Genomic DNA, 13,721 nt, shown 5'->3' on the forward strand with positions numbered 1-13,721 from the left:
CAATTCAGGTGTTTACTGGATGGATAGTTTTGGTACCATCAACAATGGTAACCATTTTGCAAGAACTTGGAAAGGTTCATATCATATTAAAAACTGCTAAACCGACAGTTTTGTAAGCCCCGTGTCTTTTAACACCAGTTCTAAATATTTCAACCAGTAAACACAATAACAAGTTAATCAACCTCACAGACTTAAAATATACATTTACAAGGGGTGAAAATAAATATTAGCAACAAGTGATATCAGTATACTGCAGGGAAACATACAAATAGCCTCTAAGCAGACATTCAAGCACATGCTTTGCGACTTGGCATGGTCTTCGTTAAAAAAAAAATAAAAAAAAATGAAGTAGCCAGTTTGTAATAAAATAAATATAGGGATTGGTTTACATAGAGGATCCAGCGAGATGGTACACAGTACAAAGGGAGCGAGGGACAGAGAGCTAAATGTGATTACTATAGGGAGCAGGTGCAAGGAACTCACACAGAGGTTAGGTGAAAACTGAGCTATTTGGCTGTGTCCAGTGCTGATCACATATCTTCCTTCCTATTCACTGCTATAATAAAAAAAAAAAACACTGTTTGTTTTTAAAGTGGTATTCCCATCTAAATAACAATAAGTGTTACCACACTATTATTGACAATTAATAATAATCATAAAATAGTGAACAATTATTACCAGGAAATGATTTAAAGGTAATGCGTCACCAAGACCTCCCTATCCAACTGGTTGCATGGACACATACTGTAGCTGTGGTTCACCTGGTTAAGGGTATAATATTTTTTTCTTAATATGCAAATTAGGCCTTTGGTGCAATGAGGGTGCTACCATTGCTTTTTTTGCACCCAAGCTCCACTTCTTTATGTGGCCAACCCCTCCCTGGCTGCTTTGCCCCTGTTTAGTCCTGTCAATCAAAGCAGTGAGGGAGAGGCTAGCGACAGAAAAGAGTGGGGCTTGGGTGCAACAAGAGCAACAGTCTTGCCCTTGTGCACCAAGGGCCTCATTTACTTATTGAAACAAAAATTATCATAACTTGTGAACGGAGCCTCAGATCAACAAAAGAAAAACAGTGCTTTCATCAGGTGAACCACAGCTATGTGTCCATGCAAACAACTGGACAGGGAGGTCAATAGTTACCTTTAAGTTAATAATAATTATATGAATATTATTGTTAGAATAATATGACAGAAATGGGCAGATAGATAGATAGATAGATAGATAGATAGATAAAGAAACAGCAGCACTAGTCAGAATTATAAAAGTGGGTGCAATCCCTCCAGGCTGTAGGTTTTTGAGCCTATGTATATCTAAAAGTTAGAATGAGGCAGCACTCCAAAGTAGTGAAAAATGGCCTCATTGTGTTGGGCTGAAACATTGCAAGTTGTGTGAATAAAGTGGTCCACCATTTTTCACTACTTTGGAATGCTGCCTCATTTTACCTTCTAGATAGTTAGATAGATAGACATGACATAAATAATAGATAGACATGATAGATAGATAGATAGATAGATAGATAGATAGATATGAGATAGATAGATAGATAGATAGATAATATGACCTAGATAGATAGATAATAGATATCAACATGATGGATAGATAATAGAGATGACAGAAATAGATAGAAAATGGACAGATATGATAGAAATAGATAGATAATAGATCGATATAACAGCGATAGATAGATAAATATGAAATAGATAATAGATAGACATGGCAGAGAGATATATAATATAATTACTCCACCCATTAATGGAAATAAGATTCAGGTGTTGCATTGTAGAATAAATATTGTCTGATTAATTATAGTATAAATAACTAAACAAATGACCACAGCTACCTGGTAGTGTACACTGCATGGATAATTTTATAGCACAAGGGATATTGCATAGAATTCACTGTGTGTGTGTGAATAATAATAATAATCATGACGAAGATAATAATAATAATAGTAATAAAAAATTAAGTATCTAATTTCTTTATTTTTGAAAAAAAACTTGCCTTGCTTGTCCTTATTAGATGTAGTAATACTTATAATACAAATAATGAATACATTATTTTTTTTAATTATTTGCATTATTATTATACAGTATAAATGATGAGAAAATAGCATGAGAGGAAATAAAAAAATTGTCCAAAGAAGAAGGAGACTGTGAAGAGACAGAGAAAGCCATATGTGTCTAGACTAGAGTCATTTCGTTATCAGGTTGTGGAGGCAAAGAAAAACTTCTCCAGAGGGAACACAAGATACCCTTCTACGAGGTCGCTGCACAGCATTGCTCAGCATGTATTACTATAAACTCATTACAGTAAAAACAACCACAACACTAGAAAGTTTAGCTACATTGCTACTGCGGAGCACCTCTCAGGTTTAAATCAGACTAAATGACTGGTACATCTGCATAAACCTCAATCAGTTTCAAGCTATAAAAGTGCTGAAAGGATCTTACAGTAATAGTTAACATTTAGTCGTCTTTCTTGATCATTGGAGTAATAGTATACTAATTAAATACCTGGTTTTATTGTGAAATTATATGTAGGAAATATATATGTATATATATATTATTTATTTATGTTTAATATACAATCCTCAACATCAAAATTGTAGCACCAAGTCACGGAATTATAGAAATCAAAGAATCGATACGCATGCTAATAATATGAAAAATGAAAACTAAGTATGAATTCCACGTAAAGAAATACATGCACTTATATGCCTTGGCATGCTATCAGTTAGGTTATGGATGGTTTTCTGAGGAATGTTTTGCCACACTGAATGCACTTGGATAAGCAAATCATCAAGATCTGTTGCTGGAAGCTTCCTTTGCAATTGCCGACCAATGACATTCCAGATGTGCTCAATAGCAGACAAGTCCAGAGACTCTATAGGCCATCGTAGCATGTTTAGGGCTTGCAGACTGCTTACAGCAGCATGGGCAACATACTGCATGCACTAATCTTGTTGAAAAATGGCACCTGGGACACATTGGAAAAATGACCGAACCACTGTTTCTATGACCAAATCAATGTAAAACAGAGCTGTTAGTGTACCTGAAATGAAGACTAGAGGAGTCTGGTTACCGTATATTATACCACACTATAATCTAAGTTTGACTGGTCTGACATTCCCTTGTGAACGCCTCTGGCTATCACTGTGTCCAAGACAAAAGCGTGACTCATCGCTAAAGAGGACAGACCTGCAGTACAGCCTCCATTGCCATCTTGCTGTGTACCATGATAGCCTTTTGAGATGGTGGCATGAGGTCAATGGAACATATGAGGCTGGACGTCTTGTTTGTAGCCCAATGTCTTGCAAATGCCTTCTGATGGTTGTGTAGACACTTTTTGCCACCCCTATGCTCGGGATGTGATGTACAATTTTAGTTGCGGTACAGAATGGATCACTACGCACCATTCTTCTAATCTGATGATCTGGCCAGAGGTTTGCAGAGGTTTGCCTTTGTGCACTTAGCACTGGGACATGCAACATTGACCAGTGCTGACATCTTAATCTAGGAGTATAGTGTTCTGTCTCTCAGTTCAAGGATTCTGTGTCTTTCAGTTTGCAACAAGTGGCAATAACTGGCACATCAATAAACAGGAGGCATCGCACCATCATCTCACATGACTTGATCTGATTTTTGAGGTTTCATGTGGCTAACACATTTTGCTCTCAGAGTCATATATACATTATATATATAGTTCCTACGTAAAATTTTACAATAAAAGCAGGTACTTAATTAGAATACTATAACTACTATGATCAAATAAAACAAGTTACAAAATATAGAAGAAAAATAATAATACATAAAAAGAAAAATATAGATAGACCCTGGCCCAACATTATTGCTGTAATGCCTATAAATATAGCTATAAAATAAAAGTAAAAATAAATAAATAATGAATATATATATATATATATATATATATACACACACATATTACAGCAATAAAGTTTGGTCAGGGTCTCAGGGTCTGACCCCCACCCTCTTTAACGTTAATAGACATGTCCAGAGATATGTCATTGTAGGAAAACACATTTATCAATGTACCTGCAGTGAGCGGCTTTCTGCTGCCTGCTCCTCTGTGTGTTTTCCCATAGTCTGCTGGAGGAGCTCTGTCCTGTTCACAAAATCTGTGTAGTCAAGTGGATTATCCCCACTGAGAGAAAGGGGTCTGGATATGATAGCAGAAGGGTGCAGACTATACAAATGTAGCCGCCGAGTCTCCTTATAGCACATGGGCACAAGGAGCAACATCTGCTGCTACAGTAAACATTCACATAGGAACACAAACGTTACTGCCGCATGATAAGAAAGAAAATAGATATAATGATAGATAGATAGATAGATACCAATTTCCAATCATATGATTTTGTTTCTATTTTTATGTTTTTTGCTCCTATTTTACACAGAAGAATGTCATGTATAATAAAGTACATACATGTAGGAAACACCAACTACTGTCAAACATCCCCTAGTTAGCCTCTGACGACGTCTTCTCGTGCGGTTCACTTCTCTCTGTGTATCTAATAAAACTAGATATTAGTATTTAATTTTTTTTTTATTATTCTTGATTTTGTTTTCCAGGTATTTTAATTTCATGCTCCAGATAATTAGCCCAGACTGATAACAATACTGTGGACAATTTGCCATTAATTGCCAGTAGCAGGATATATCCCTTGCTGGTGGGGAGGTACAGTAATTGGGAGCTGTTCTATCACTTACTAATACTCCTAGCATCATGGGCAGACGCCTGTCATTAAATGTAATTGCACGCTAGCTGGTGTCACTAATGTCATCCACTAGACCTCTGTCCTGTGTCCTTCATAATATGGCTCAGCATGTCTCAATTTACATGGAGTAGAGGGTCTTACTAGCCTTTATCCTATCATTCAGGGCATCTGATGGGAAGTGATATAGACACGACACTTCGCTGTCCTTAATCCTATAATATTTGTGATAAGACAATTGCCTGTGTTTAGGCCATTTCTGCAAATAATCCTGAAATGACAATAATGTCCCAATTTCCCTAGTATCCTCCTTCTGGACAGGCTACTCCACCCCTTAATTGTATGAGAGCAAGAGAGCAGGGTGCAGAGTCCTAATAATGATAATGAAGTAGCTGCAAGCTTCACCCCTTGTGCCCACCACCTCCCAGGCATTTATCAGCTGAATCCAGCACATATGACGCTCAAGGACTCCAATTGGCCAGGGGTTAGATAGGATCTGTGTGGCCATCAAATTAAGGAAGGGAGGCAGAGAGTCCACACACTACTACATTCAGTGCAGCTGCAGCCAAAGCTCTAGACCCACCCCAGCTCCTCCTGACCTCATGCCAGCAACACTCTCATACTTAGTGCCAACATCCCAAGGAGAGCAGCAGCCCCTGGAGGAGACTCAATGACAATGTGCTGCTCCTAAAGCTCTCCCTGACCCCGTCCTGTCCACTGCATCTTTAAAGAAGCTAGGGAAGTGGGCTGCCTGCTTTTCAAGACTACTTGTTGCTTCTGAACCCTGTGGAAACATAGACCAGCATGGAGTACACAGCTTCTCCCAAGCCTCAGCTCTCCTCCAGGGCGAATGCCTTCTCCATTGCTGCCATCATGTCTAGTGGGACAGGCAAAGACAAGGACACTGAGAGTACGATCAAGCCACTGGGTGAGTACATAAGATGAGAACAGCTACAATAAATATATACTGTATATACTTGCACATGGACGCATAACGTCTTATGTTCTAAAGTGTGTGAGCGTGCAATCTATATACTTCCTAGATTATTATCTGTAATAGCTATATATTGTTTATATGTATAAAATCTAGCTGCTACCTCTACAAGATGAGACCCAGAACTGATGGAAAACTGGAGATTTGATGCCAACTATTCTTTTATACATGAGTTTTTCAATGTAGCGTATAACGTGAAACTAAAATCAGCCTTGTCTAAAAGTTTAAATCACTCCTCCGGCAACTGGGAAACTGTCTGTCTATTAAGAGAGAAAACATCCGGCGTTATTCAGGGCAGAAATAATCAGCTATAAAGCTTTAGGAATAGGAACTTTTAGGGATTTATTTTATAAATGATGAATCTGGTTGGTTATTTTATGTGCAGATTTTATCTAAATGCAATTATCTGAACGTTATTTGAAGTTTGAATTAAATAGGATTAGTGCTCACTTTCCATCCACAAATTTCCACAGTTACTTTGATTTTCATTGCAGTCATTACCACAAATGGTTATATAATATTCCTTTCAGCCAATATTGGAAAGTGAGAAAGAATTGTTCTAATAACATTGCTTTTGAAAGGGAAGCCAAGATTTGACAAAATAGATTTTTAAAGAAAAATATCCAAGGAAGATCATCTCAGTAGCCAATAAAAAAGCATGTAAATTGACTCAAAGTGAATGTCCGAGAGTACAACCTAAACAAATCCACACGTGAGTAAGACTTCAAAATTCAAAGGGGATTTTATTACCACTTATAATAGGGTTCACAAAGAGATTAGAAATATTCTGAATAAACACTGGAATATTCTACTAAGTAAACCAATACTGAAAGGGGGATTCCCTAAAAACATACAAATTACTTTTAGGCGAAATAGAAATTTGAATAATATTTTGGCTCCTAGCGCCGAAGGTATCAAGGAATCCCTGAAATAAATATTAATACCTGACATTTCAATAACTTCCGCTGTGGAAATATTCATTGTCTGTGATGTAATATTATATTTTATTCTGTTTTGTTTCTACAGAAATGTTTCAGATAAAAAAAAGTTACTTCTTTTGGTATATATTTACAGAAAATCCATGTACATAAATTAAAAATCATCATCGCATCTCCAGATATTTTTTCTACCAACAGAATAGTGATCCGACCCTATTCCATCTCCGTGTAATCCAGACGGTTTAATGGAAAAGATAGAGCACACCAAGAAATAAGCAGTGTTTTTATTTATTAACCACCTAAATTGTAACTTCCTCATTTTTTATATATATTTTTTATATAAATTTTTTATATATATTTTTTAAATACTTTTAAATAAAGTTACTGGTTTTGGATCCTAAGGCTTATATATTAATTAATGATATTTCACTTTACTTTTCTGGATCATTATTTAGCATAGTATTTACGTACATAAATATAGTTTTAATCTTATGTGAGTCTGTGAGATTTCATACATTTTATATATGTTATAGATACAGAAAATATATATATATATATATATATATATATATATATATATAATATTGTTTACCTTTCAGGAATTGTCTTTCTGGCAATTCCCAAGGGAATCACCTTTTAAGCAACTGCCTGTTTGCCTTTTTTTTTTACATTTTTCGTTTCTTCCACATTTTTTAGTTCACGCTATAGTAGTATAAGCTCATGTTTTGACTTACATCGTTCTTTTTTCGTTTTAAAATCTTTAAGTGACTGCCATTCACGGTCCCTGTTTTTAGTTGTAATGATCAATTACCCATTCCATTAATTTTACGATTATGTCCCAAATGTCGCTTTTGACACTGATTTATGTAATACTTCTGGGTAACCATGATATAACTGGCATAAGGATGCTGAACTTTTATGTGCATAAAGAAGTGGATGGAGCACCGACAATGCACTGCACAATTTGCATTGTTTTGCTTTGGCTACCATATGTAGCTTCATTAATAAACCGGTTCAACCATAGGACCCTGTAACCTGTTGTTTTCTCCCTATTACTGACCGCAGTTTCCATTAGTCCGTTATCACTAAAATAATTATTTGGCATTCATTATATCATTTAAAATTCAGTGAGATTTTATCTATCAGTATATTTTAGCTATCTATTTATCTAATCTATCTTTCTAAATCCTATGCTCACTTTGCTATTGAAAACTAAAATCTGCAAAACGAAATCACAAACCTGACACAATGCAGTATGACTTTTTTACACAGTAAATATTTGTATGCAAGTTTGGACTGTTATACTAAGGTAAATTGTCATATATCATATGAATAAAGATATTTTTATCAATACTTCTGTAAAATTCCTTTAGATAGATAGATATACTCATAGTATCACTATATATATAATTGATTGCATATCTTGCAATATAGGCTGTTTCTGCGTGTGCATGCTCTGTGTATGGAAAGTCATATTTAGGGGATCCAAGAGCCGAAGTTTTAAACCAGGAATCCGATGCCTGCTTCGCCACCGAGGATTGCTGTTTTAAAATGTTTTTAAAGTTGCAGAATTGAAGCCCGGAATTATTCACTGAAATCTCACGCGACTTCGGACTATTTTGCCTCGCCACAGCACATACATTTTAATGCTGTATAGAGACAGGTCTCTGTACAGTATTAAAATGAAGTTTAGGAACGAATCGACTTTGGATCTTGGCTCTGAAGCTCGATTTGATCATCCCTAGTCATAATAATACTTTGTCTATAGTATATATTTAAAATAATAATTTTTTTAACTCAACTTACTATTTATATACATGTTCTGTCATTTCTCTTATTTTACCTTTTTTAGTACTTGCTTAAAGAATATTTTACTGCTTCTCTAGTAATGCCTAGTGTTGGCCATGCTATACCAGTATGCATTTCTATTACTTTTCAGCATACTTTATACATGAAGGCCCTCAATGACATGACATGAATGGACACTAATGCACAGTTTTATCTTTCTCATCTCCAGCCCAGTAGATTCAATTGCTTTTAAATGAGAGAGAGACTTTCCAGGACTATTTCTTGGTGTCTTTGTTAATTCTGTCATTTATACATTTTCTTTTTTCCTTTGTGTTAGAACAATTTGTGGAGAAGTCATCATGTGGGCAGCCTCTTAATGACATATCCAGTGTGGACCCTCATGGGGACTTTAGCAGCAGTCCAGTTTCTCTGTGTACAGAGCCTCTAATCCCTACTACTCCCATCATCCCCAGTGAAGAGATGGCCAAGATTTCTTGCAGCTTGGAAACCAAGGAGCTGTGGGACAAATTCCATGACCTAGGGACAGAAATGATCATTACCAAGTCTGGCAGGTAAGTTTTGCTTGCGGTCTGATAACATAGAAAAAAAAATATATAAAAATGTATATAAATGAAAAAAATCCAAGATAATTTTCTTAAATTTAGTCAGGTACAATTATGATTATTGATAACTATCATGTTAATATGAAAAATAAAAATCTTAATTAATTGTAATAATGTGATAATACAAAGCCAGGCTTTGTTTTTTAATTTCACGCCACACATTTTCGCATGTTGCAATAAGTATTGAAAAGCAATGGAATGCATTTAATGGTCACTCCAAAACATATGTGTATTATCTCTGAGGCCCCGAGCATAAACAAGAAAAATCTAGCAATAAAAATGACAGCTTATACATTACACATAATTTGTACAGCTGACATCAGGTTCAGGGTCCATGTTATACCCCAGAAAGAAAATCACAAGGAAATCTTGCAGAAAACACTGGCCGGCCATGTCTACTAACTAATCCTTACCTCCTGGTGAGATGAAAGGTTCATTCAATTTTACATACATTTCCATAAGCAAACTGTACCTTTAACAACCAGAAAATATCCCTACAGTACATAAATGTGGCAACAATAAATAAAAAAAGACCAATTCATTGTGTTCATTTTAGAACAGGGCAAATGCGTCTGTATTCTCAATGGAATGAGAGTGTCTTAGTAATTCTATATAAAATGAAAATAATACTCCAAAAATGACTGGAGTTATTTTTTTTTATGTACTTGGAGATTTAGTGGCCCTAACTTTTTTTACGTGGGCTACTGAAATATTTTCTTGTCCATGAGTTTCCACTTGTGTTTTTTTGGGTTGTAAAAGCGCTGAATAAGCACAAGCATTTTTTTTTTTTTTGGCTGTCTGCAGTTTTTGCTGCATTTTTTGTGGTACTTTTATCTGGCATTTTTTCAAACAGTGCCTTTGACCACTAGCATTTTCTTTATGCAATTTTTCCCCTCTAAGAGAAGGTAAAATACCAAGAGCTACAGCACGTTCTATTTTCTCCAAAAATGCCACTAAAATATGTGCACAAAAATGTGTGAAAGCGCTCCAATTCAGGATTTTTCATGCCAGTTTTTATAGTGAGAAGCCTTTTTACTTTTCTTAGGAATAAATTATGCAGAAAGTTCAAATATTCAAATTTGTTTTTCTTTTCTATTTTTCTTATATATCATAAAAGATCTCTGGGGAGCATTAAACTTATTTTATTTCCATGTCCGTTCCATTTTTTTGTGGCCCGTATGCGGATCTATTCATTTCAATGGGTCCAAAAAAAAATGGAAGTTACTCCGTGAGCAATCCGTTTCCATATTCCCATATTTCCGTTCTGCAAAAAAATAGAATATGTCCTTTTATTGTCTGCATTATGGACTAGGATAATACTGTTCTATTAGGGGCTAGTTGTTCCGTTCTACAAAATACGCAATGCACATGGACATCATCAGTATTATTTGAAGATACGTTGATCTCGTTCTGCTAAGACTCAGCAGCTCAGCCAGCCAGCGGACAATCATGTGATCAGTTACTACTTCTTCTATTCAATACAAAGTGCTCATTGAGTGCAGCGTATAAACAAATATAGAAGGCAGAGGCAGTAATAAACCACTTCTAACCTCTCTCCTGGGTGTGTGAAGACTGGGCATCTGACCTGCTCCTGCATGATTGCAGAAGAGGATTTAACGCCTAGAACCATACACTGTCCATTTAGGATATGTTCCATTTACATGCTCTATGAATTTTAATCTCCCAAGCCCATCAAGCAACTCAATACCATATTTCACCCTGGACAATACATGACTCACAAACGTAACATACAGTTTCAAATTAAGATGAAGCTTATGTGTGGTTGTGGCATGTATCTGTCAGGCCTCATGCACATGGCCGTTGCCCGGCCATGGCCGTACTGAGGCCTGCAAGCAGCGGGTCCGCAATACACGGGCACCGGCCGTAACTCCGGTGCGGAACGAAGGCAGGGAACCCGACGGAAGCACTACAGAGTTTCTGTCTGTGCCTCCGCACCGGTGTGGACGGCTCATGGACCCATTCAAGTTGAATGGGTCTCGATCCATCCCGGCTGCCGCACGGACGGTGCCCGTGCATTGGGGACCGCAATTTGCAATTTACAACGGCCGTGTGCATGAGGCCTTAATATGAGGAATTGTGAAAACTAATTAATTGACCTATACATTTAACAAAATCTTGGTGGCCATACATTGATGGGACATTTGGTTTATTTAAAATGATTGCACACTCATGAAAGAAAGAACTACTGATGCAAATGAACACAAAAACGGAAATATTTGATATATGTCTCATACGTATCAATTTACCGTGCTATTAAATCCCAAAATACCAACATAAGTTACGTTTTCTGGCTAGACAGTCACAATATTGTGAGATGAGAGCAGTTTGTGGGTTCCAGATAGTTACATAGTTACATAGTTAATACGGTTGAAAAAAGACAAACGTCCATCAAGTTCAACCAAGGGATAGGTGGGGACGTGAATCCCTTGTGTGACACCCTGTTAGAATCTAGGGGCTGCTCTAAAATGCTATCGTCCCTCTTTAACTGGTCAAGGCTTGACTTGGGGCCTTACTCTAATGATCATGGGAGATAGTGAACAGATTCTCACAGACTGAATCTAATACACTTCTGTGACACATCAGAAAATAACTTTTTTGCACAAAGGTGCATATTCATGTTGGTTCATATATCGCTCGGCTATTTTCGCCGGCCCCATAGAAAATGTATGGATGGCAGCTGCGCATGCGCAGTGCACCCCCCTTAACTTGCTCCGTTCTCGATATAGGTGCAATATACCCCCATTGTCCATGATGAGACCTTTAAAAAAAGATGGTAAAATTAAGTGGTAATTATATATGCTGACATCTTTGACCTCTAAATAGCTGTGACCTGCACTTGTTGGTGGCTCATACATAAAAAGAGTATCCCTAAAAATAATTCTTGAGGCTTGAATCACACATTCAGATTTTGTGGCAGTTTTTGATACAATATTTTTGAGTATGGAATGGATTCAAAATGAAAGAATTGTACATCAGACAAAACTTCTACTCTTTCTCATATCCATTTCTGTATTTAACTCTGCATGTGTGATTCCAGTCTAATAGTCAATAGATAAGCATGCACGTACCATAGAAACAATAATTATCATAATATATCTATTATTAGTCATATCATCAGAAGCCAGTGCAAAATCTGTAACACTCCTTCTCACCTATAATATACCATTTATACTACCGATGTCTTAGAGAACTCTAAAGCAGCATTGCCCTGGTAGACTGCTCCCTCCTATTCATACGGCCTTCCTTTCACATGAAAAATAGATACATTATCACCCTTAGCTAATTGTTCAAGAAAATGATGTAGGTCATTGATAAAGCACAAAAATAATATTAAATGAATTTTTCAGGAATAACATATTGGTGGCCTTTCTTACAGGCATAGATGAGATTTGTGAGGGTCCAACATCAGGCAGCCCCACTGGTTCCAGAACCACACTGTAAAATGCCCATTCTGTGGTATTGCAGCCCAGCTCCGATTCACTAGAATAGTAATCAGCTGCAGTACCTGAGAATGGCCACTAGGCAGTGTACAGAACTGTGATGTAGCTCTGCTGCTAACAGATTATTAGTGACCCCCTAACAGCCTTATATTGATTACCTATCCTATGTTGGTCCTGGAAAACCTATATTACGATGGCAATACTAACTAATAATAATGCACTGATATTACCATATAGAATAATAGTATACTAAAACTAATAAACACAAACTGTAATTTTACGAATTTGCAATTCAAGTTAAAATGTCATGAAGAGTGCAGTAAAGTGTTAAGGCGGGACTGGCCGACAACGTTATATGTTACGGCGAGCGGCAGACTCTCCCCTGACAGAGAAGGAATCTGATGAGCTGAATTTCAATATCCAACAATCTTTTTGTTCTCCTGGGAAATAAGCCACCGCCAGAGGTGTATGACAGCGGCTTTCTCCACTTTCCCAATTGAAAATACGTACACACATGGCTGAGCTAAACATGTATGGGGGAAAGACAAGAGCTTGTTGTCGGATGATAGCAAGATACAAAAAAAGTTTGGGGTCATGCTGTTTGAGTAGCACTTGTGTGTCCGCTTCACTGCTGCTGACAACATTATCTGCAGCAGATTTTTAGCTGCAGGGCTAGTCACTTATATTTCTGAACCTCTGGCGAGGAACCGTTATGACAGGTTTTTCCTGTAACACATGAACTCTATTTTTGAGACATAATAGGATAATAAATATCCTTACATAAAGGGAAGATCACAGTAATTTATTACAAAATGGTGCCATTGCAATAATGAATACCACTGATTCTTCAATCACCATTTTTCTGACAATCATAGACTGATATACAACCCCCATATTGTTGTGGTTTTTTTACAACTAAGAGGATAACTACAGAACACAGATTGGCATCTTACTCATGGACACGAACCTCAAATAGAGGTCCGCAATGCCGTGTGGCCTCAGTTTACAGATGGTGTCCCATTCACTCGAATGGGTCTGCAATCTACAACACTCAGGCCGCGCGGACCAAAATCCCACTGAAGTGCTCCTTAGTGCTTCCGCTCTGTGACTCTACTCCGCACCACTCCGTATCTTGCAGATTATGAACCCATTACGGGCCACAATACAGGCACAGGCCACACACATTTG

At 37.0% G+C, this 13,721-nt stretch overlaps 1 protein-coding gene across 2 annotated transcripts in view; it reads left to right on the forward strand.

Moving 5' to 3' along the window:
- Positions 1-5,173: 5,173 nt before the first annotated feature.
- TBX20 (T-box transcription factor 20) overlaps positions 5,174-13,721 on the forward strand; it is a 40,809-nt gene continuing 32,261 nt past the window's right edge. The window contains exons 1-2 of one of the 2 annotated variants that reach the window (XM_044295304.1): positions 5,174-5,657; positions 8,787-9,021. In XM_044295304.1, the coding sequence (XP_044151239.1) occupies positions 5,534-5,657; positions 8,787-9,021 (359 nt within the window). In that variant the 5' untranslated portion in view covers positions 5,174-5,533. The remainder of the gene's footprint in view (positions 5,658-8,786; positions 9,022-13,721) is intronic. The other variant, XM_044295305.1, reaches the window with a different exon arrangement.

Source organism: Bufo gargarizans, chromosome 5, assembly GCF_014858855.1.
Source record: "Bufo gargarizans isolate SCDJY-AF-19 chromosome 5, ASM1485885v1, whole genome shotgun sequence".
NCBI lineage: Eukaryota > Metazoa > Chordata > Amphibia > Anura > Bufonidae > Bufo > Bufo gargarizans.